Here is a 24,493-nt window from a genome sequence, read left to right on the forward strand (position 1 = left end):
TAGTATACAGAAGAACTGTTGATTAGGCACAAATATTTGGCCATAAATCACAGAGAGAGATAGAAGTCCTGCTTCTGTGTCCTCTCAGGCCCACAGGGAGGGACATGGACGGAACACAGTTCAGATATAAGAAGAATATAAGGTGAAAAAAAACACTTAAAAAAAAATTCTGTTCTGAACAAACATGTTTAATAAATGTATCTACCTGAACTTAGATGCTGCTGTTTCATATTTCACAGCTTTTCCCCGATCTCTTCCCCTCTTCTGTGTAAGTGCGTGTGTGTGTGTGTGTGTGTGTGTGTGTGTGTGTGTGTGTGTGTGTGTAGCTGCTCGTCATCAAAGGATACGTCAAAATGAAGTCTCTCACAGAGGCTTGATCTCAGACACACACTACACTCACTCTCTCTCTCTCACACACAAACACACACACACACACACACACACACACACACACACACACACACACACACACACACACACACACACACACACACACACACACACACACACTGCTCCAGCTATGCTTTCATATCACGCCCTGGCAACGCCCACTGACTGCAGCATATCTCCACCGAATCACCAAGGTTACCGGCAGTAGCCAGGGATACCGTCAGAGCCGCTTGTGTAAATGAGAAAATAGGGTGTGGCCAAAGTCTAATTGGTGGACGGCAAGGTTTTCGTTTAAAACAAAAAAATATATACAATAAAGATCACACTTCAAATCTGGAATATAGATTTTTATATAACAGACAAAGTGTATTTTTTTCTTAGGTGTCAGTGAACCAGTGATATCTTGAAAAAATCTTTAAAAATACTGAGATGACTCAGGACAACTTGTAACATTTTCTTTGTGACAAATGTGCAAAGCTTCTTTTCTTTTACGCTTCCATAATCTAGTACAGATTCTTTCTTTTTTTCCCCATATGCTGTGAAGGAAGTATCAGTCCTCTCCAAGTCTCAGTTAGCGCTTTGCTTTAACAGTTATCAGCCCTGCTTCCCCTCAATAAAAATCCAGCCTCATGTATTAACAATCCAAGTGTTGTTTTGATCCTTTACACGTCTTCTCGTCTCATTCTGCGTCTTTCACCTCTGGGTATAATACGTGTGTGTCTGATCCAGCCACACATTTCAGATCAATCTGGGGCGCATACATTTGCCTGTGAGTTAGTTACCCCATGTGAGAGGCTTGAATTCATTGGTTTGAGGACCCAAGATTAAAAATTGGTGTTTCCATGACAAAGGAGGGCCTCCGCCTGCTCCTGTGTATCCACAGCACCAACACACAAATTGAGAAGGAATATTCCAAGGCATGCTCCGAGCTTCACCCTTTCTGCCTGAAGAGGTGTGTGTGTGTGTGTGTGTGTGCGTGTGTGTGTGTGTGTGCGTGCGTGCGTGCGTGCGTGCGTGCGTGCGTGCGTGTGTGTGTGTGTGTGAAAGAGAGAGACAGCAGGGGAAAGAGAGAGACTGCTTTCTTATTCAGGTACCGAAAAACACTGTGAATTTCCGGATCGATCAAGTCAATGGGCAAAAAAAATGGTGAAGAAAATGTTTCCGCCTTTGTAAACCACACATGCACATTTTTACACAGATATGCATTCAAGCACATAAGTAGACCATACATAACACAAAGGCCCCACAATGATGACTTATTTTCTCACATAATAATTCTAGCTGTATATTTATTCTAGCAAGTGAGAACTACAGCTGTATTGAGCTGTCCTAGTGTGTGCTTATGGTGTGTGTGTGTGTGTGTGTGTGTGTGTGTGTGTGTGTGTGTGTGTGTGTGTGTGTGTGTGTGTGTGTGTGTGTGTGTGTGGTTGATGGGTGTGGTGAACCCGAACATAACTATAAGAGACTTCCATGGCTTCATTTTTTTAATGTATTTAAAGCTTTTATTAAGGCAAAAAACTCCAACCCTGAAAACCCTTCTCCCCCCCTTCTGCAGATATTCCCTATACGGGAAAAAAGGTGGAATCCGCAACTGATTATCTTTTTTTACATTTCTGTTTTTTTTTTACATTGATAAATTCTAATCATTAACAAACACTGTGTTTCCTGTTCAAATGAGGAAATAGAGGGACAATAATGTCATCTTTTTTGGTAGCGGCAGCAGCATGTTAGTTATCAAAAGACTTCTGTGAAAAGAAAATGGTCAAATGGAAGAAAGGTGTTAAAGGGTGTCCTATAAACAACAAGAGAATGTCAAGAAAGAAGTGTGACTGTGACGTGTAGAAGGTCAGTTTGTGTGTGTGTGTGTGTGTGTGTGTGTGTGTGTGTGTGTGTGTGTGTGTGTGTGTGTGTGTGTCCAGTTGTACAGTCGTATTGTTCCACACGTGTGCAGCTGTTCTCAGAGAACTGGCTTTTGTTGAGTCAGCGATAAGACATATCTGAGACTTTTCTGGACATGTATAAAGCTCAGTGGTAATCCTGAAACATTGAAATATGTCACTTTCAAGTACAGCCTAACATAAATCACTACACTGAGTGTAAGTAATGCATTATTTCCTCACTTCTATACGTTGGATACAAACACACTGAACATGTGGTATGTGTTGTAAAAAGTTGTAGTTTGGTTGCGTTGAGCACCATAAATACATGGTTCAGTTGCATTGTAAGTTAGTTAGTTACATAATGTGAATTTGCAGCTTATAGTTTCTCAGCTATAATTACTATTCATTTATTATTTACTGTTTATATTGCTTTTTTATTTTTAAACATGAACTGTTTTTTTTGTAGCTGACTCTTTGTACTAATGACAAACTAAAGGTGACATCAGTGATGTCGCACATTTTTTTCTCAAAAGAAGTCGATGTTGACCTCAACATTAGATTTTTAACAAAAGTCTCCCGGTCATTCCTTTCACACATATATCACACCTGACTGCCTCCTTATCTGTTTTGATCATAATATCTATGGCCACAAAAGTTCAACAATTATCATCATAGCCCAGAATAAAGTGCTCAGCAGACCACCTCCCAAACTGAGTGGTAAACTGTCTCCAAGCAAAAGATGTATTCAGATGGAGGCTGTCGTCCTCCAGGCGGGCGGGCCCAGGTATCAGGTCTGACCTGTGGCTCCTTTCCTGCATGTCGTTCCCCACTCTCACTCTCTCCAAGATTTCTGACTCTATCCACTGTCCTATTTCTAAAAAGAGGCATAAAAAGCCCAAAAATAAAGCTAAAAAATACTTAATGAGTTTGATATCAAAGTCTGAAAATATTGTCCTGAATGAGATACATATGGTCCAAACACATTCTAAACAATGGCATTTGAGCTTCAGAAGAGTCCTTCTGTTCAAAAGCACACAAGGAAAAAAAAGAGTGAGTGATGTAGTCTGAGGCTGTGAGAGTGTGTGAATGCAAACGTGAATGTATACTGTATTGCATATGTTAATTGGTGCCAATTTAAACACTGACATATCTACACTGTGTCTCCCCTCCAGAATCTCATCCACAGGCGTCTGATACTGAAATGTATCAACCTGAAAATAGAAATCTTCCATCTATGATTCTAGTACAAAACCCGTCCTCCCATTTACAGTTGTATTCACGCTCACACACAAATGCAGGAAAAAAAAGAGAAATGTATGCAGTCTCCTGAAAAAAGTCTCCACCAGAAAAAAAAATGTCATCACCGGGGAATCCCTCCTCTTACAAACAAATAAATGTGTGCTCCTCCTGCACAGACACACACACACACACACACACACACACACACACACACACACACACACACACGCACGCACAAACTGACACACATGTGCATCATTTTCCTCCCCAGCTGAGAAGAACAGTAGACTGGAATTCACACCCTGCCTGAGCTAAACCGTAGATTTCATCTCGATGGGAAACACCAGGCTCCTCTATTGCCCCCAATTACCGGGGGCTGGAAGCGGAGGCAACAGCCACAGTTTTACACAATCACATCGTCTGGGAGGAAATCAGCCCTCTTTGAGCTGTGTGCAGCCGGCCCGGGCTTCAGCAGAAGCCACTTAAACTATCATATTCTGAAAGAGACTAAAGATGACTTGAGCTCCTCGTGGAAAAAAGGTTTCTATACAATTTTGTCCTCCACATTATTCTTTTTCATGTATTACATTGGCTGAGATCAAACAGATATCTTAATCCACCAAACACACAAGGGCTTGTGCCTATTAGACGAAGAGCCCATTGGTTCAATTTGTGCGCAATTTACTGTGTGTGTGTGTGTGTGTGTGTGTGTGTGTGTGTGTGTGTGTGTGTGTGTGTGTGTGTGTGTGTGTGTGTGTGTGTGTGTGTGTGTGTGTGTGCGTGCGTGCGTGCGCGTGACACTGTCTGTGCGGTCCGTGCAAACCATTCTGCTCTCTGCTAGGTTCTCTCCAATTGCCATTATACATCACGGCCAGGCAGCAGCGAGTGGCTGTGTCAAAAAGCCTGCCTACCTCTCCACCATATCTCATAGTTACCGCCCCTAACCAAATTACCACCCAGCCCCCACCTTAGCCCACCCTCCTCCCCTGTAGACGCTGAGAGATGAGCTTCAGAAAACAGCTGCCTCAGAAAGACAGCAGCAACGTCCAGCAGCACTGTGGAGAAATGAGAGTAAACAAACCAAGATCCTCACTGTCTTATGAAAATTGAAGAGTTTAGAAAAGGATTAAGTGACATTTAGTCATTGAAAATGAGAATCCCTGACTATTTCTATGAGAAGTTTTCTATTTAACTTTTGTTTATCAACAATACTATGACTACTGTAGTCAGCTCAGGAAAGCGTTTACATCCAGTGAGAATCCTCTGGCATACAGCAGGCGGCAATGGGTCGGTACAAAAGCCATGCAATCAATCAATCAATAAATCAATCAATCACACTGAAAGATTGTAACCTGCTCTTATGAAGCAAAACAATGGAGCAGAATACTAACTTTTGGAGCATAAAGCAGCTCTTTGAACATTAAAGCTACACCTTTCTTTGTCACCTATTTTCATCCACATGTCCAGATAAAATGTGAGAAAATTGTTCAGTTTTGAACCCAGACTGTGTTTTACACCCCCCCCCCCCCCCCCTTGTGTGTGACCCAGGATGTCTCAGGTATTCATTGTATAACTTCATTAGCTCTTACGGAGTCTGGCCTGCTCCAAATTCAAAGTGGCTAAAACGCTAAATTTGTCAGCACCTGAGGCAAAATTTGCATCTAGGTGGTCCATCTGAGAAAAAAGGCAGTATTTTCATATACAAACTGTGCTTCTGTACCTCTATTTTGGAGCACAAACACTCATTAGCATAATATCTGTGGGGGTGGAATGCAAAACATCTCAACACTGACGGCTTAACATCTAAGATTTCATCAACATGAAACAACTGAGGATGTCACCTTATCAGCTTATCACAGAAATGATTAATGCCCATCCAGGTGTGGTTGTTGTTTTTGTAAGTGATTTTAATGAAGTCTTCAATCCCGCACCTTCTTATTTTTTACCATTTCTACTAAAGCTGTGTTGGAGATCTTCTCCATGCAAAGCTTCAGCGTTATCTGATTTTATAAAAAAAAAAGGCTCACTGGCCACATTAGCAGGTAGAGTAGTCGGTGTGTGGAAACAACAGCTTGTGACTCAGCTGGGGCTGTGACCTCTACGCACTATGGTGGAAGAGAGGGAGGTAAGACGTGGAGAGGGCAAAAGGGAGATAAAGATGGATGGCCAGCGGAGGACAAAAGAAAAAAAAAAAACACACATCAGATGCAGAGTTCATAATTTCAACGCAATCCCCTTTACTGCCTGCGAGGCTCTGGACATCTCCCCCTGATGCAACCCTGTCTCATAGAAGTTACATTAGCACATTACTAAGCTGCTTTTCCTAATTACATCCTGGTGACAACTTAATAGCCGCCTGGATTGTGTTCACAGACAACCCATTTTTTGTACTGAATTAAAGATGTTTGATTAACAAGGTGGCTCGGTCGTGCAGCACTGTCCTGGGTTTTACATCTTCAGTCTGGTCTGTGGTTAACTTCAGGTAACAGAGGCACTCAGGAAAAGGTGAATAAAAGATTTAACATTTAGTCAACAAAACTTTTTCTTTTTCAGAGCTAACCAATACAACATTTTATAAAATCCTCTTGCCACTATTGGTTATATTGTGGTGCAAAACCTTGATTTCAGCAAAGATTTTACTGAACCATGATCAAAACTTTTGCAATTTGTCAAAGACTTTATTAACAACACGTTTTCATGATGTTAAGGACAAGTGGTCCTTTTGAAAGGAAAATGTTTTTCCCTTCCCTCTTTGACATATTACTTTTATATTAACATGATTTCTAGGCAACAGAGCCTGAGTGAGAGGTGAGTTTTACCCTTAAAATGGTGGGAAAATGTTGCACTTCTAGAGAAGAAAAACCGAACACAACGATAACTGTGTGGCCATGTCAAGAAGTATAACAAGGAATATTTAAGAGCCACTGGAAGGCCTCCAAACTACAAATCCCAAACCAGCTCCTGGTACCAAGAACATGAAAACAAAGGTTTTTCTTCCTGCCTTCTGCCCCCCCTTTGCACCCATGTCAATGTCTAATACGAGCCCAAACAAAACACATCATTTATGAATAGCAGAGTAACCTTTATCTGAGGTTATTGTACTTTCCTTTCCAACTGGACCAGTTTGGCTGGAAACAAATGGAAGTGACAAACCTGCAGTAACACTACTACAACAAAGACGGTGTGAGTAATACAGAATCCCACGAAACATTTGGAGGCTACTACAGTTTTAGAGCTGATTGTGTTGAGTCATACTACGATACTATAAAACACCTACTTTGGATTTTTCAAGGCCTAAAATAGAGAATTGTGATTTGGTAACTGACTAAATCAGGTAAAAGGTAAGATCTTATACCACTGTTTTTTCTGTGTCTTTTTTTCCTGACTCTCCTGTGATTATAAATAATCTTCAGAGGGGGACCTCTTGTCCCTTTTCACTCAGAGAAATTGATAATTTAGAACTTGGGTTGTCCCCTTCATCTCAATTCTAGGACTTCCACAAATCCAGAGCATCTTGAAATTGTAAGCAGACATTGCATTAGGTACAATTTGAATAAAATTAAATGATAACAATGCATGCTGGGCCATGTGGTGCCAATAGACACGACTCAATCTCCTAGAATGTGTAATAAAAACAAGAATCCCTCACACCTATAGCACAACTCGGACCTTCAGTGTCAGTTTAGAAACATTGTGAATGGTCCCGTTACTTTTGACAACTGGCCCTGGGGCTCACTTCACTGCCTTGGGTAAGCCCTTAGTTCTCTACGCTCAAACACATCACAGCCACAGAGAGAGAACAGCAGCATTAGTAAAAAAAATAGGATTGTTTGCTTGGCCTTTAACCTCAAACTAAATATGTATTTAAAGGGGACATATCATGCAGTGTTTTTGAAAATATATATGGGTAACCTGAGTGTCTACCGACCCGAAAAATGTGAAATAAACCCATCCAGTCTTTTGTTTTTAGTCTGCATAAGTCTTACAACACAGAGAAAAATGCTCCGCTACAAATTCACTCAACTTGTGATGTCACAAATTGGATTCTGGTCATGATCAAATGTTGACGAATATCTTCTTAAAATATTATCAGTCATATACCTGTAGTGTCTGAGATTAAATAACTGTTATTTCAGTAAATTAACAGTTGATAAATTGTAGTAAAAACTTGTGATTGATAGTGTGATAGATTACTTTAGGCCAGAAGTCCAACAGCAACTCAATAAACAGTTCCATATTGATTTAAAGTGCAGAGGCAGAACTCGCTGCTTTTGACTGTAGTTCCCCCAGGACATGCACGCTTTGGAATTCCTTTTCAACAAATCTATCATATGAAGTTTAGAAACAAATTGTTTGACATAGCCATGAAAAATGGGAACGAAAGGATAAAGCACCTCCGAGTTGTGATGATTAGTTTACCTCTGGGATCTGTAGGTTTCCACTCAGTAGAATTTAGGTTAAAAAAAAAAAAAAAACTGCCTTGCCTTTGTGACTGACCCTGAACTAAGAAATTCCTTGACCAGAAACGGCCTCAGAGTGCACAGAGAGACTGTGGAAACAGGCCAAGTCAACAAAGCTACAGTATAGTGTAGCTGGGAGGTCGCCCGGCTCTGAAAAGCAAGTTGAGCCCTGAACACAGAGCCAAAATATTACAGGGAAAAATACTTAACAATTTCTTTAAAAAAAAACTTTCTAGTCTTTCAACCACTCGAAGCCCTTTTACACTCCATGTTATATCCCCCCTATTCACACCACATTCACACGGATGGCAGAGGATGCTATATAATTAGTATTCACACATACACATCCACACACATGTGGCTATTCCACTCTGGAGCTATTTGGGGTTCAGTTGTGTTGGAAATTGGTGAGAGAAATAAAGAAACAAGATAGAAAGAGAGATGTGAAGTGGATGACGGCTCCATACTGTCACAAGCCAGCAAAAAGGATAGAGATGAGAGTCCTGTCACATTGCATTAGGAGAGGAGAGGAGAGGAGAGTGTGCAGGTCCAGGACTTGTGACAGAGAGCTATAGCCTGGTGGTGTTAGTTGTGTGTGCCGGAGTGGTTGAAAGCATGGAGACGGTATCAAAAAGGGAGAAAGAGGATTAGAAATGAAGTGTGGAGAAAGAGCACAACCTGACAATATGTTCCCTCCTCCCCAGTGTGTCTGTGTCTGAAAGGATTGGCTTACGATAAAAAAAAAAAAAGATCATCTCCCCTATGTGTTCAGTTTATGCAGTCAATCACATGACTGTAGCTGTCTGACTGTTCATCTGTGTTTTTGCGCTGCTTCATTCTATAATAATAGCGCAACTAATGCAAAGGTCACCACACACAGTCCGAACATAAGCGGCCTCTACATCGCTCGTACAGGTACACAAGCGTGCCCACGGATCAGTGGGGAGCAGCCCGCTATTAACATGCGTCTTTATTGATCCTTGCTCTGCTTTCCCTTCCTCTTTAGGGAGGTCAGAGTTCAGGGCCAGCTACAAGCAGCAACTCGGAGCTAGTAAGGACATTTTCTCAAGGACACCTCAACAAAGAAGAGACCATGTTTAGGGTTTGAATAAGTTTGGAAAAAAGAAGCGACATAAAACTTATCATCATAGAACATTTCCTGAAAAGAAAAGGTCAATGCACTGATGAAATGTTGCATCACTTGACAACAGAATAGCCAAATCAAAACACATAAAGTGTGTATAGGCAGTCAGTATCAAGAGTTTTTTTATTTCATGGAGCAGACAGATATCTTCACAAAGCATGCACAATTTGGAGATTTGGAGGGAGTTGAACACAATTACTGCTGAAGTTTTGGTGTCTGACTACATTACATATAAAGAGCACTGGTGCAGGAGATTGAGAATATAACAAAGCTGGTACGTTGACTCTCTTAAGTCTATGCAGTAGATGAGTTTTAAAGGGCTGAGCTAGTGTAACATGAAATACAACGAGAGGCAGATAAGTGCCAACAAAGGATGCAAATACCTTGAGGTATGTTAATGACTTGAAGCTTTATCTTTGCATTTTCACCTGCAGTCACGCTATTCCTGAGTACGTGAAGTATGCCATACTGGAAACCATAACAACGCTGTTTGCTTCCCCCATTTACACCTCACACCAGGCTTGCATCATATGGGAAAAATCTGACATGTGCTAACATTGTTCTATATAAAAACAAGGCCATGTATATATATTAAACATATTGTGTTGTGTGTGCATTAGCTATTATTAATTTTTTCTCTTTTTTGTTAACATGTTTACACTATGTTTGTACCACATCCTCCCATCCTCGGTCTAATCTTCTCTCATAGCCATCCTGCTCGCTAACCTGACAACATAAAACGGCTAATTTGGGTAGCTGTTGGCTAACTGCACCTTCATCTGATTTGAAACATGGTGTAAATGCATGGGCTGAATCTGATAGGACAAACGTTTTTTTATTATTATTCAATAGACGTTCGTGTTCAAGAGGATTCATTTGATTGGATACATTTCTTGATTTTGTATAACTTTGTACAAACTTTTTGTACACATCAAATTTGTGTAGTTTTAAAGGTGCTGAAAAAATGTTGCTAAAAGGATATTTAGCTTAAGATAATAGTTATCTAAACATAACTGTGACTTCATTCATATAAGTATAAATATTGACTCATGTTTATATATTCTTTTAAACATTATTCATACCACCTTTTACTTGTTATATCACCCTGCTGATTTGAGTGATGATGAAATGCTGGACTCTCTCCTTGATTCAGAGGATACATCCAGCACAGTTTGGATGCCCAGCTGTACAGTAACTCAATCTCACACAGAGCTATACATGGACAAGGTCATCTCAAAGTCTCTGTTACATCTTGGCAAACAGATTATATAATTGTACAACAGTATCCAAAGCTTTCCTTGTACACACTGGCAGACGATCAGTCACTGTGATCAAAGCACACCGAAGTGTTTCTTTGTTTCTGCTGCTTCACTACAGCCCCCACAGAGGCAGTTATTAGAATACAATATATTATTATATAATGTATTACATATGCTGGTACACTAACAATTCCCATGGTCCACATGCACTGCTAAAAAACCCAAATACACCAGGAGATAAAAACTGATTATTTCTCTGTTGCAGAAAACAAAAGCAGGCAGCCTTAGTAAGATGAGGAGGGTGTGAGTTTCTGTTGTGAGGTGAGATTCTTGCCGCTTAGCTGCCTACTGTGCCAGCAAATATTTTTCAAACATAGCAATGCAGACAGACAGACAGACAGACAGACAGACAGACAGACAGGCAGACAGACAGGCAGACAGTCAGGCATTAAGGAGCATGCAAACAGAAAATACAAACAAGACAGCTGAACAATTCAAACCAGAGACAGAACAAATACAACTAATTAGCTCAAGCTAGGACAAAACGCACACATATTTTAAGAGTGGAGTGGGTTCAAGTACGCACTCATGCAGTGGAAGCAAACATTAAATATCCATGATCAGTCAGAGAAATGTACTAGCAGAAATGTGAGCAGACAAGTGACCTTAGCTGAGAGGAAGAAACAATGAAACAGGGAAATTCTTGGTGCTAATAAAGCAGATCCCCTCTACCCGTCTCTTCTGACAGAGTCCTGAGCAGGTGGTGATGGTTATGATGCTGATGTTGTTCTTGTTCCGGTTTGGGCACATTAAGATTCCACCACACTCTTCTTCTCCCTCTTCTTCTGTCGTTTTACCTCCACCTACCCTTCCTCGCCGCCCTCTACACACTCCCTTCTTTCGCTCTCTTTTCATGTTGAGTTTTGTTTGTCGGTATTGTGTGGGGAAAACTTTTAAGAGTACAAAGCCACCTGTGCGGCTGCTGGGAGGTAAAACAGCAGTGCCACAGGAGACATTTGCCGGGTCAGACAGGGGTAGGCAGGCAGGCAGGCAGAAGGATTGTTAGGACGCAGAACACAGGGAGGATGTCTCATCTTGTTTGCAGGATCCTCCACAGAGACTGCTGTGGGCCTGTTAGCTAGAACTGCTGATGTGGCTAGCATCGATCAGTTTTCTGCGCGGACCTGCAGCCTGTGGGACTGGCCAACTGGGTGAGTGACTGACAGACAGGCGAGTTGGTGGACGATGCAGGTTGGGCAAGAAACAACATTTCCAGTAAGGCCTGGGTTTGTTTTTTTCTGTTGTCTTACTGATGCCATATCTTTTGGCTCTGCAGAATAACTTTGTCCAGTTTGTCCTTTACCCTCCAGAACCAACACGACTTTAGAGAATTCATTTTATATTGGTCGCTGAAAGATTACAAATGCTCTCCTCAGTGCAACCGCTTATTCTTGGAATTGTGCAAGGCATGATGACATCTAATTATTGGTTAAGATTAAGGGAAGCAGGTAGGAGAGACTGTTATTTTTTGTGTAATGCATCCATACATGCAATCAATTATTTTAAATACATATTTATTGTAGATTTTATACGATTTTGCGTCCCTATATGTTTCCGGTTTATGTTTTGAGCCCTGGGTTAATTTTTCTGCTTAAGGAGAGTGTAAAAGGGTGATATTAACGCCCGCCTTACACCAAGTCGCAACAGGTCTGTAAATACTACAAGCAGCCCTTACCAATTATGATACTAGTAGAGGAACATTATATACAAGGTCATTTTTATTAATTGCCTGATGATGAACAACCAAAAACCATCTCCATGTTTCTCAGAGAAGGCCAAATGCATCATTTTTATCCTAATTCGCACCGGGGTTGCACCGGCTATGGGAAAGTTAGTGTAAACTTACACCCAACACCTTACTCCTGTTTTCGTTTTCAATGAATGAAGATAATTGCATCCGTCCAACAACAGAGTACTGTTAAATGACCTTGTGTTTTAAACATAAACATCTCTGCTGTTTGTGGATTAACCACAGTTAACGTAAATAACTTCCAGCTGTTAATCTGTTCAGAGACAACTAGGCTCGAGAGGCAGCTGTAACACACACAACATTATTTTGATTGGCTGCAGGAAGAGAAAATGTTTCGGGTAGTTTGGATGTTATGCTCTTACGTCTCCGTCCGTCTGTACTCACTGTGTGCTGTTCATTGAAGGAGGTGAGGCCTGAAAGTTAGCCCAGGCAGACAACTCGAGCTGCACTGATTTCACACTGCATCACTATCAACGGTCACCTGACAACAAACTTCCAAGTGGCGGTCTATTCAAGCTGCAGGATTCCCTGTCTCTCCCTCTGCTCTCTCATTGGCAGCTCTGACCTGCATCGTAACTGCACTTTGGGGTTAAAGATATTATGTCATCACACCTCAAATTTGTTAAATAATCTTGGAGGAATGATGAGGTCGGAGCCTAGACGCCAAAAACAAACCACGTTTTGCTGCTGTAATAAACTTTTAAAACTAATACAGACGCAAGTTGTCTGACTCAAATAGTTACATTGAGAGCACAAAATCCAGAAAATCCCAATGACATCACAGGACCGAGGAAACCCAGACGATGACACACTTGACAGTGTGTTATTCCACTGCTGCTACATTCCACTCGGTTGGAGTTTATTTTAGTATCAACATTAGCAGCTGTAATCATGACATAACAGAGGTGTTTTCCCTGTAATCATTGGGGTTCCACCGCTCTATTTTCTCGGATAAATCCTGTTATTTGAACCACTCAAACAAAGCATGTGCTGTGAGCGAGCGCTCTGTGAATGACAGAGAGAGAAGAAGAGAGTCGAGGGGGCTGGTTAAGTGCACTGAGTGAGCGGCAGTAATCACAGCTCTGGTAAAAGCACTCCTTTGCTGTGTATAGTGTTCCTCAAAATGGGCCTGCTCTCTGTCTGACTCTCTCTCTCTCTCCCTCTCTCTCTATTCCTCTCTCTGTCTGATAATAGCTCTAGATTGAGTAATTGTGTGTTTGAGTGGAGCCACACTGCAGGGTGGAACCTGCAATCAGACACCGAGAACACGTTTCTCTCTCGTTGACTGTTTCTCCATTCATACCATGCCTCAGCAGTCTGGCCTCTCCACACCTGACCCTCCCTTATGCCATGCGGTTCCTGCAGGCACTCCCCCACCATTAGCCCTCCATTTTTATGTTTCCTTTCACACAGCCTAGTCTTCAGCCAGTGTGGGCTGGGGTCAATAATAGCTGTGCGACGTGCTGTAATTGATGTCATCATTTCAATTTGAGCTGATTACAGTTGAGAGCTGCTTATCGTGTGACCCCGGTCGGAATAACACAGTGTAGGGCCGTGTGAGCTGCCACGCCTGACTGAGCTTAACTGCAGGGCCGGCTGGATGGATGGATGAGTTGGCTCGGGCCGGAGCTGGCTTCTGTATTGACTCTTAATGTGGAGGTAATGACTGAGTGTGTTCCAGGGGCATGGCTGGCGCAAGTGTCCGTGTCGCTGCCGTTTAGCGTATATCTGGGGCTGTTATCATGATTGGCCTGCTGCTCTGTAAACACTCTCTCACATGATTAAGTCCTCCACTGGCTAAGATTTATTTGAACATGGAGACTGTGTGTTTAATAGCCTGCAATCTTAAACGTTCTGTGAGTAGTTTTTAAGTTATGAAGCCTGTATATGATCTTCAATAGCAAAGAGACCATCAGAATGAAGACTTTTTTTCTTCACACTCATTTTTTGTATCTGTAAACACTGTCACTGAGTCTGACTGGGATGCACTGGATTTATATTATGCAGACCACTTTACTCTTCATTTACATTTTGCATAACAAAGTTTCACAGTGAGTTGTATATTCGCCAGTAAAAAGGAAGATTTTTAATAGAGGATAAAACGTATGCATGTTCACGGCAAGATCAGCAAGGCAATAGCGGTCCATAGGGCTGGCAATCTTCGGGTGTCTCACGATTTGATTTTTGGGGTCATGATTCGATTCAGAATCTATTTTCGATTCAAAATGATTCTGGATTGATGGATCCATGGATTCAAAGTCTATTTTTGAATTAGTACATACTTCAGGATCTAATCCTGCCATCTGTAAGACTGGCTGAATTTCTTGTTGCTCCATTTGGCATTCTACTGGCCAAATTAGCACTTAGTAGGGGGTGACTGATTAGCCAAAAAAAAAAATCGATTTTTGAAAGTTAAGAAGATTAAGTTAAGAGATTTAAAATCTCAGAAGATAAGAATCTCGATTTTTATATAAAACCATTTTTTTCCCCACCTCTCGCGGTCCACATGGGGTGACAAAAACCACACGAACATAAAGTTCCTCACATAGCCTTATGTCATTTCTGATTTTAACAATACAGAAGTCAAAACATCCTTACATAATATTAATAATTAAAGACGGAGGTGATTAAGACATTAAGATTATTTTTATAGTAAGCCTCTGCTGTCTCCAAGCACACGCCCACAGAAAATAAATAAATAAAACACCTGTCAATGCTTTGGCTTGTCTGTTGATGTTAAGTCTTTTCAATGAAAGCACCAGAATAACAACGCTGCCTGCCAGCATTCCTGCTGTGCACTAATAACACACATGAACACACTGAAGCACAGCCAAACATAAACACAGCTCATAAGAATATACAAAGTGCAACACCTGCACGAATCAGGGCTAATTACCTGCCAACAAATAACGAAGCCCACACTGTACAAGAAGAAAGCAAGCACCCCAAAAAATCCAGTTAGTAAAATCTCCATCTAGCTTCTCGGCTCCAAACTTCTTTACCGCATAGACAACGGGCAATACCCTTAACCCTCAGCACCACTCATCTGATCAATGCTCAGGAGCAGAGCTGCTGCTAAAAACAGAAAAAAGACTGCTCACTAAAGGAACACTGTCTCACGCTGTCGCTTTCTTTTTCTTTTTTTTTGCCAGAGCTCTGAATCTGTGGGTGTTGGGAGCAAAAAAGCTGTCTGCCACATTCTTTTCTTTCTCTTTCTCTGTCATTTTCCTGACTCTTTTAATACCATCATTAGGAGAGCTCTCTCCTGCTCACTGCTACCGCTGCTGACCAAGAAACACGAGTACAGAGAAGAGCAAGGGGTGGAGACAGTAAGAGAAATGTGTGCACAGGTTTTGGTCATGTGGTAAAGACAGTCCATGGGACCAAAGCTTTTCTCTGCTGTCTACCCTAATGAAGGTGTGTTAATGAGTGTTGGAGCACATAGTTCAAACTTCTGCAAAGGTGTACAGTGTGTTTTTTTGTGTTTTTGGCGTGAAGGTATACATCACAGCTCAGGTAACACATGTCTTGTCTTCCAGGTGTGCATCTGCATGAATTTAGGGATTAAACTTCTGTTCAAAGATATGAAATCCCTTCTTACCCAGCTAGAACTTATTTCTGGCCTGTGTGAAAACCTTTCGGCTCCTCACACCTGTGCAACCCTCTGTTCCCACGGAAACCTGAGAAGCCCTACCATTTGTCAGAATCACTGATTATCTCTGGAGTTTTTACACATCTGGAAGACAGGAAAGCTCACACTAAGGGAGGACATCAGCTAAACAACAAGAGCACACTTTTAAGTGCATGTGCGTGACAAGTTAATGCGACATGTATTTATCTCATTCTAAAGTTCCCTTTCTCAGGACGGACAAGTGAGCAGTGCATTGACATAGCTGTCAAACATTACCAAAAAAAATAAAACAATATAAGATTTTGTGAGAAGATTTAAAAAAATGCATCAAGTGATCAAGGGTGCTATTTTTTTCTAAAGGGTCGCTTATTTTGATGGTATTTTGTCTAACTCTGATTCTGGGGGTTAACACGTGAAGAATATTTTGAGAGTGTATGCCATGTTTTGAACGTGTAAGAACCAAATACTAAAGAAAAGCAAATACTAGAGACTGCAGACATACAGAGATTGCCACTTAGCAGCAGCCTGCAGACTGCAGTGGTTTAAGAGATTGCTACAGCCAGTCATTAAATGCAAAGCACAATAGTATAAATTATCTAACTCTTAGGACACGGGACGGAAGCATTCACATTTTTTTGTTTTTAAGTTTCTTAAATCAACCTTGAGTGGAGGAAGACACTTCTCAACCTCTCAGTTTAGAACAGTGGCATCATAAATATTTGGACGTTGATGATAAATCATAGAATAAAAGTGTTTCAGTTGCAGGAATCATGTACAAGCAGCTCTGACATTATGGCGTTTTGTTTTGGGGTCACAAGAGGGACAAGACCACTTCACCTTGTAAAATCATATCTGTGAGAGGGAGGAGTTTTGTGAGTGTGTGTGTGTGTGTATTGTGAGTCTGTATGGAGGATGCTCTCTGACTATGCTCTGATCAACCTTAAAAGTATATACAAAATAAGAAAACAGTACAGTGTTTCCCCTACCATTATATTAGGGGTGCAGTCCCCCCCCCCCCCCCCCCCCCCCCCCCCCAACGGCCCCTCCCACCCCTCCTTGAAGGTCAAGTTAATTTAAAAAAATGCAAAAATATATATATATATATTTTTTTTTTTTAGATTTATTTTTGGGCTTTTTGTGCCTTTATTGTAGAGGTAGGATAATGGGAAGTCATTTAAGGATACCTGTCCGATAGAACAGGACAGCTGTCATTAAAAGTAAAGCATGAACAGCGAGATTCCTTCAAGTGTTTGTGTCGGCGTCCGTCTCCCCGCACCCCGCCCCCCCTCAAAGCTGTAAACCTAGGGGAAACACTGCAGTAAATTGATAACTTGTGAATTAAATGACAAGAATGCCAAAACTTTTATTGTGAAAGTGAATGCACCTCTGACTGTTTTTCAGCAGCACAGCGTCAGGCTGAACGTGCACCCACAGTGTACAGAGTGACAGTCCCCTGATCCACTACTTCAGGTCAGTAACAGTGACAGAATTATTCTGTATTTAATTTAGAGTTATTAACGCTTCCTCTCCCTTCACTATATCTGTGTCTTGTAGGAAGAGGGAAAGCAGGAGCTCTGCTGACACACCACATTCCACATAAGACACCCAAAAGACACACACACATGAATGCACCTGACCTCACACCCACATGTGCACAAAATCAGGCCAACACAGCAAACAGCCTCCACATCTCCGAGCAAATACTGTAGGTGAGGCTGGAGAAAAGACCACAAGTGGAGCCTGAGGTTAGGACACACACACACACACACACACACATGTATGCATTCACATAGACAAAAGTGAAGTTCGGGATTCTTAGGATTCAGTGATGAGTTGCCAGAAAAAATAAAATGAAACAAAAGCACCTCCACAAGAATTCTTTTTTATCTATTTCTATCTATTATGGCAGGTTCCTGCCGGTTTATCCTTCTTTATCGAGTAGTCTTTGCATTTTATCGGTTATTGTTGCTTTTTCATAAGAATTTGTACTTACCCCTATTTTTAATAATTGGTTAGAAAACAATAGAATAAAATGTAAAACATAACTACAGATGATATATAAATACAGTTGAAGAAAGTGGCCTAAAAAAGCTTATGTATCATCTGTATGATTCTTGTCTGATGAGGACAAAAACTACAGATTAATAAAATACAACTGATTATTCACAATTTTGTAATTAAAAGCCAAGTAAGTTAAATGAAATATAGTCTATTAAAGCAGCAGACATTTGTCATGTTATAAAGGATCCCGGGTGTTACAGATAATAAAAAGATGACTCTATTATACTTCAAAGTCTTGGTAGGTGACAATTTCACAGCCACAAAGAAACATTCAACCCTAATTCATACACATAAAAAAAATATTTTCCCCAGAAAACACACACACAAATATTAATGCATTAAGTGGAACCCCTTCACACACACACATACAGGCACACACACAGGCACACAAACATTAATGCATTAAGTGGAAACCTACACACACACACACACACACACACACACACACACACACACACACACACACACACACACACACACACACACAGGCACACAAACATTAATGCATTAAGTGGAAACCTACACACACACACACACACACACACACACACACACACACACACACACACAGGCACACAAACATTAATGCATTAAGTGGAAACCTACACACACACACACACACACGATCACACGGTCTCAGCTGCAGTTTTAATTTCTTTGCACTGCCCAGGTGTAGGACTAAAAACACATGGACGCACACACTACCACACAGCAGCACACACCCCCTGTCCTCAAACTGTGCAGTGTGCTGCCTCCTCAACCATCCAGAGGAGCAACCAGCTGATCACAGCTTCTGTTCTAGGAAATTCAATTCCCTCCAAAGGTCATGTGCCCATTCAAAGATTTCCTTCCTTTCCCTGTGCTCTCTCGCCCGCTCTTATTTATTCTGGTCATTTGTAATTTCTTGAGATCTACACCTTTGCCCTCGTGATTCTCCCTCTTCTGTCTGTTTTCTATTTTTTCTTTTCCTTTTTGGTTTGAACCCTATCTGCCCCTGTATTGTTTCTCTTTCTCCCTCCTTGGTTCACACACCCTGGATCACAGCCAGCAGGAGGTTTTTGGGCTGTGAACGGAAACACTGGGCACAGAGAGCTTTAACCAGGATTCTGGGTCAGTGAGGAAGTGGGCACAGCAGGACAGGGCTGGCCTACGTGGCTCTGCTGGGTTTCAAGAAGTAGAGAATGAGGCGAGTCTGACAGAGCTTTGCTGCAGTGTTTGGCATGCTTGAGGAGGTTGTAAGAATTGATTAGTTATGACATGAGATATTTGTGGGGTGGGGTTGGGTGGGGTGGGGTGGGGGGGGATTTAATATAAGTGGACAGAGATGAATAAAAGGGTGTTTTCTTTTTTAACCCATGGGTGGTGCTTTGCAGGACTGGTTCTGATATTTTTAAGATATTAATTTTCAACATTGTTGGATACTCAAACATGTACGTTTGGAGAATTAAATAAGTAACATTATTAGAGCAGAATTTTAAAAACACATGATTTTCAAGGAAGGTTTGACATTGTTTCAAATCGGTCTTAAAGCAACACACACAGGTTTGTGTGTAAGTAGGGACAGCTTCTTTATTTCTTTTTTTTTTTCTACTGCTTTGATCATTCCTTGTGTCTGTAGAGGGCCTGAAGAAATCCCTTTGTAATACCACTCTGATGTAAGTGATAGAGGACAAAATCCACAGTCTGTGCAAAAATGGATGAAGTTGATTCAAAGGATATATAAGGCTTCAGCAGTGTGAGTTACAGATGTACATTTTAAAATGGACTTTTACAATACAATTCCCTGATTTGTTGGTGTTATCCTGCTGGTGGATGGATGCAGCAGTGAGAAAAATCCATAACGTTGTCAAAAATCTACTTGATTTCAAATTCAATGTGAAAGTTTGGCAATCCAACTTTGGAACATAACGTCCCTGTGCATTCTTCTGTCCATTTTTACATGAGACTGAATTTTACAAATTGACTTATTGGGAGATCCACTCTTACAAAGTTTGATTACGATTTGCACATATTGAATAATTTATACAAAGCTGTTTTGGTAAGTGTGTAGGCCTATTGTGTTGGGAAGTTCAATTAAATAATGTTACGTTTACAACAGAAAAGAGCCATTTATCAATACAAACAATTCAAATAGGTTTTTATTTTGTAACAACAATGTATCGTTATTTTTTTATCCTGTTGGTTGAGGAGGGGGAGGCTTTACTTTATATGGGGGCTCCATAGAAAAAAAAAAAAGTTGTAAACCACTGCTCTATAGCACTACTAGTGGTGAAGAATTCTACAGGGTACCTTTAAGCATGCATTTCTGCAGACAAGGAGGTCTGAATGTACACACGGTCATGTGAAACAATTTTTAAAAATCTGACAACCAAACCATTTAGACAGCCAATCAACAAAGCTGTGACCAGTACTCCCAGGTGATATGTTGTAATCTTTAAACAGCAATTATTTAACAATAACCTTTTCTGGAAATTGCCAGTAGGCGATGGAATGACAGGCAAGTGAAAGCGCAGCAGCAGTGAGCTTCTGGTATCAGGCTAAGTGGGCATGTCAGGCTTGTGCTGTGCTGGCTCCCTGCCTGCTCTCTCAGCTGCTCGCTCAGTCCCCTGTGTCCTCAACCCTAAACGGATCCAGTCGCTGCTACTCAGCTCCAGTGGTGGGCTGATCTGGCTGACTAATGAACAGTTTACCTAATGAGCGGAGCTCTGTCCCACAATCTGGACTCGTCCTTAGCCCATTCTTACTCCATTTTACTTTCCTTTAGTCTTGCACTTGTACCTTTCACCTTTTCCTCCGGCACTGGCCTCCATCTTTCTGCATCCTCTCAGCTCAGCAGTTTCTGTGCAAAGTGTTCACACTGTCTAAATCGCACTTCTCTCGCTCTCTCCCTCGCCAACAGCCATTCACGAACTGTTTGCAATTTCTTTTCCTTTTCCTCTTTTCATCGTCAGCTCTATTAAAAGAATCTACAATTCAGGCTCTTTGAGTAACTGTTGTGCAACTAAAATATTTCATGGTGACAGTTTGAATTCAACTCTGTTATGTTGTCGACAGTCTGCCAGGTGCTTGTGCATATCTATCTTTAGTAAGCACTATGAAGCCAGCTAATTGTTATAAGATTCTAAAAAAACATTACTGTATTCCTTGAATAATCCCCCCCACCCAACCCCTGCATGAGTGAACGAAGATGAAATAGGACACAGGGATGAAAACATGATTCAGGTATTCCTCACAACAGGCACAATGTTGCAACCAGCGTGGAGGAAATTACAGCAAATCAAACATACGACCCTTTGAAAACCTCGACCCAATGACAGAACCAGATAAACTCACGAGAAACAAGGACAACGTCAAGGGTCAAACAACACTTGCCTTTGCTCTTGTTGCCCTAACCTCCCAGATGTATATCTTCTGCTCTATAGTCTAACCACATCATTCTCTCCAAACACAAAATTACAGCAAGCTCACAGAAGTCAAAAACAGGTAAGAGCAGAGCACAGGTGACTCAAGCTGTCTACTCACCAGGCCGTCACAGTTGCTGATAGCCACCGTGGCTCCTGGTGTGTCTGTGATGTCACCAACGTACAAGCATTCATCATGCAGTGGCTCAGAGTGCCGGGTGCTGTCACTGTCATCGCGCCACTCTATCTTGGCTCCGGGGGCCACCAGCCTGGCGTTGTGGCGCAAGCGCAGGTGGAACTCCCGGCCGAAGATAGTGACGTTGTAGTAAAGCCTATCCAGAGAGGCTGCTGGTTCTCCTCTTGGTCCTTCCCACTCGTCTTCCCCTACTCCTACCTCCCTCCTCCGGCGCCTACGGGGCTGCCCCCCTGCCACTTGGCCGGATGAGACGGCGTGCGACAGAAAGCGGCCCTCTGCATCCACGCTGATCGGCCTCACCAGTCCATAGTCCCCCAGGACATGCTGCAGGGAGTCTGGGAACAGGATTTTTTTTTTTTTGGGGGGTGGGGTGGGGAGAGGGGGGTGGATAAGGTGAGATATTTTGGTGAGTAAGATACAGACATGAGGAAAAAGAGGGGAAGACATTTTGAGAGGTAGAGTTTGGGGATGAGGAGATGTCAAGGGGAATTTACGCAGTATATACAGTGGAGAAAATGGGGGGGGGGGGGGGGTCATGGGTAGAGGGAGAGAGGGAGAAAGGGAGAGAGGGGAAAAAAATAGGTGGGAGAAAATTAAGAATCAGAAAAATGTCAAGCATGCTTTAGAATTATTTATAACCGTGTTCTGTGTCACAAGTAACACAATAATAAATCAAAGAAATAAAAGCAGCATCCACACACACACACACACACACACACACACACACACACACAGCCCCACCCATGAACCCAGAGGCGACCCCGGTGCTCGGCATTGCGCGTTTGGAAACGGCAGCCTCAGCAGTGCGCGCTGCGCTCCTGACACCTTCTGTGCCCTTCCACCGTCAACAGGAAAGCCAGAATAAGATCAGGTGATAATTGCGGCTTTCCCACGCTTTTTTTTTTTTTTTCTCACTGTCAGACTGCGTGATAAATACTAATTTGACATTCTTATAGGGCGCTCTTAATTAAATGGTTCCAATAATTTATGCTATCATCATCATTGTTTTATCTTACATGCATGCCTAAAACTACAGGTAAAAGCATTCTTGTATGTGCAAGTACAATAATGACAACACAGGTGCATTTTTCAGAGATGATCCCAGCGCCCACACACACTCACACACACACACACACGCACACACAAACACACACACACTGAGTGAAGGCCACTGTATGGTGCCAATGCAATCATATCAGAGACAGGTGGGCTATAAGGTCTTCACGTGCACATTGTATTATTCGTATTGTTTATCTGTCACGTGTAACATATAAAGTTTGCTTACTGAAAAGCCCTGCGCTCTCTCTTCATATTTCTGTAGCCCCCTTGTTAGAGGAATGATTTGATAATAGTGTGATCAATATGCTGACATCCGACTCCAGCGTCCTGTGACAGATCGATAGATGCGACAGCGGCAGAATCAGATAATGTTTGGCTACTTCCCTGCAAAATCCGACACTAGACCGGCGCATCTGATGCCCCTTTACACCCTTGATAACACTCTCCCCCCTGGATAGGAGAAGGCAGATCTCAACACAGCGTGCACCGCTGAGAGACCTCCGGAAAGACCCTGCAAACCCCACAGCAGGACGCACAGAAGTTGCAAATGCGTCCCACAGAGTTGTTTGCAAGAACTGCAAAAAAAAAAAGCATGCCGAAAATAGAAAATAAGAAGAAGAAAAAAAAAAAAAAAAGAAGCGGAGGGTGTTTTGAGCTCGCTACGCTGAGCTCCAGACTTTCAGAGCGCGCGCGCGCGTGAAGAGCCCCGTGCAGCCTTGCTAATAGATCAGAAGATACGGAGAACAACATAAACAGTGACCACGTTTAACTGCCATGTACGTACCAACGCTACTGGCGATGTAAAGGCCGCTTGTGTGCAGCAGAAAGGCCGGTAGAACAATTAGGACAGTAAATCCAGGCGAGAGACCCATGGCAGCTCCGAACTGCGCAGGTGAGAGAGTGGGACTCCGGGCTCCAGTGTGGTGAAGTTCCCCGCCTGGCGCGACCAGCCACGCCACGACAGCAACAGCACAGCAGCCCGCAACTAGACTGCCAAGTGCACCGGGAGCTCTCCTCCCCTCTCTCTCCCCTCCTCCTCTCTGCTGAGGTCTCTCTCTCTCTCTCTTTCTCTCCCTCTCTCTCTCTCTCTCTCACACACACACGCGCACGCACGCACACACTCTCCTTCTCTTTGCCTATCTCTTTCCCTCAACTCCTCTCTCACATTGTGCGTGCTCCCCCACTCTTTGACTTAGTGCTCTGACAAGTCCCGGACTCCACTCACAGACATAACACGGACACACACAAACACACGGACAAAGTGCGCCCACACGCGCTCTCTGTGTGTCCGCGGTGTGAGATGAGACTGGGAAGATATTTTAGAGAGCCGTCTGTCCTGTCTGTGGACTGACTGACTGACTGACTGACTGACAGACTGACTGACTGACTGACTGACAGGGCCTCTGACAGCTCACAGGAAATGCAGCGGAATTCACAAACTGCCTCATCACACCTTCAGAGTGTGGCGCGCCCAAAAGTGATTCTCTCGTGGGCGCTCTTTCTTCCCATCTAAACTACAGTCCAGCTCTCCCCTCCGCTGGTCCCTGACAGGCTGCAAACTTCGGAAATCCCATCAGGCATCCTGGCCTGGGCTGGGTGGCAGCAGCGCCTCGTGTGGTTCAATTGGAGAAATGCAGTCATTTTTGTATGGCCCAAGGGTCCAATTTACACACAGAGGGAAACAAGAGAAGTCTTTCCACCCCTAACCTACATTGCCCTCATTTAGCACATCATTTACTCCTCTTGACCATTTTATATAATGTTGTGACTGATGAGAAGATTATGGCAAACTTAATTGAAGAACAGTTTCAGATATTTTCTATTTTCCCTTACTGTAAATCAGTTTTGTCATAATTAGCAGTGTGTCAACTTGATTAAAACCCAGATTTTATTTGAGGGAATTCGTTTTTTGGTTTTCACCTTTGTACTTTAATTTCAACACAAAGCAAAGAATACTGAGAAC

The 24,493-nt window shown here is 42.3% G+C and overlaps 1 protein-coding gene across 2 annotated transcripts in view; it reads right to left on the bottom strand.

Moving 5' to 3' along the window:
* Positions 1-24,053, bottom strand: part of LOC109993525 (A disintegrin and metalloproteinase with thrombospondin motifs 2) — a 111,841-nt gene extending 87,788 nt beyond the window's left edge. For both annotated transcript variants that reach the window (XM_065958513.1, XM_065958512.1), the window contains exons 1-2: positions 23,315-24,053; positions 21,397-21,806 (exon numbers count right to left, since the gene is read on the bottom strand). In XM_065958513.1, the coding sequence (XP_065814585.1) occupies positions 21,397-21,806; positions 23,315-23,402 (498 nt within the window). In that variant the 5' untranslated portion in view covers positions 23,403-24,053. The remainder of the gene's footprint in view (positions 1-21,396; positions 21,807-23,314) is intronic.
* Between the last annotated feature and the right edge of the window lie 440 nt (positions 24,054-24,493).

This window comes from Labrus bergylta, chromosome 9 (genome assembly GCF_963930695.1).
Source record: "Labrus bergylta chromosome 9, fLabBer1.1, whole genome shotgun sequence".
In the NCBI taxonomy this organism is placed as follows: Eukaryota; Metazoa; Chordata; class Actinopteri; order Labriformes; family Labridae; genus Labrus; species Labrus bergylta.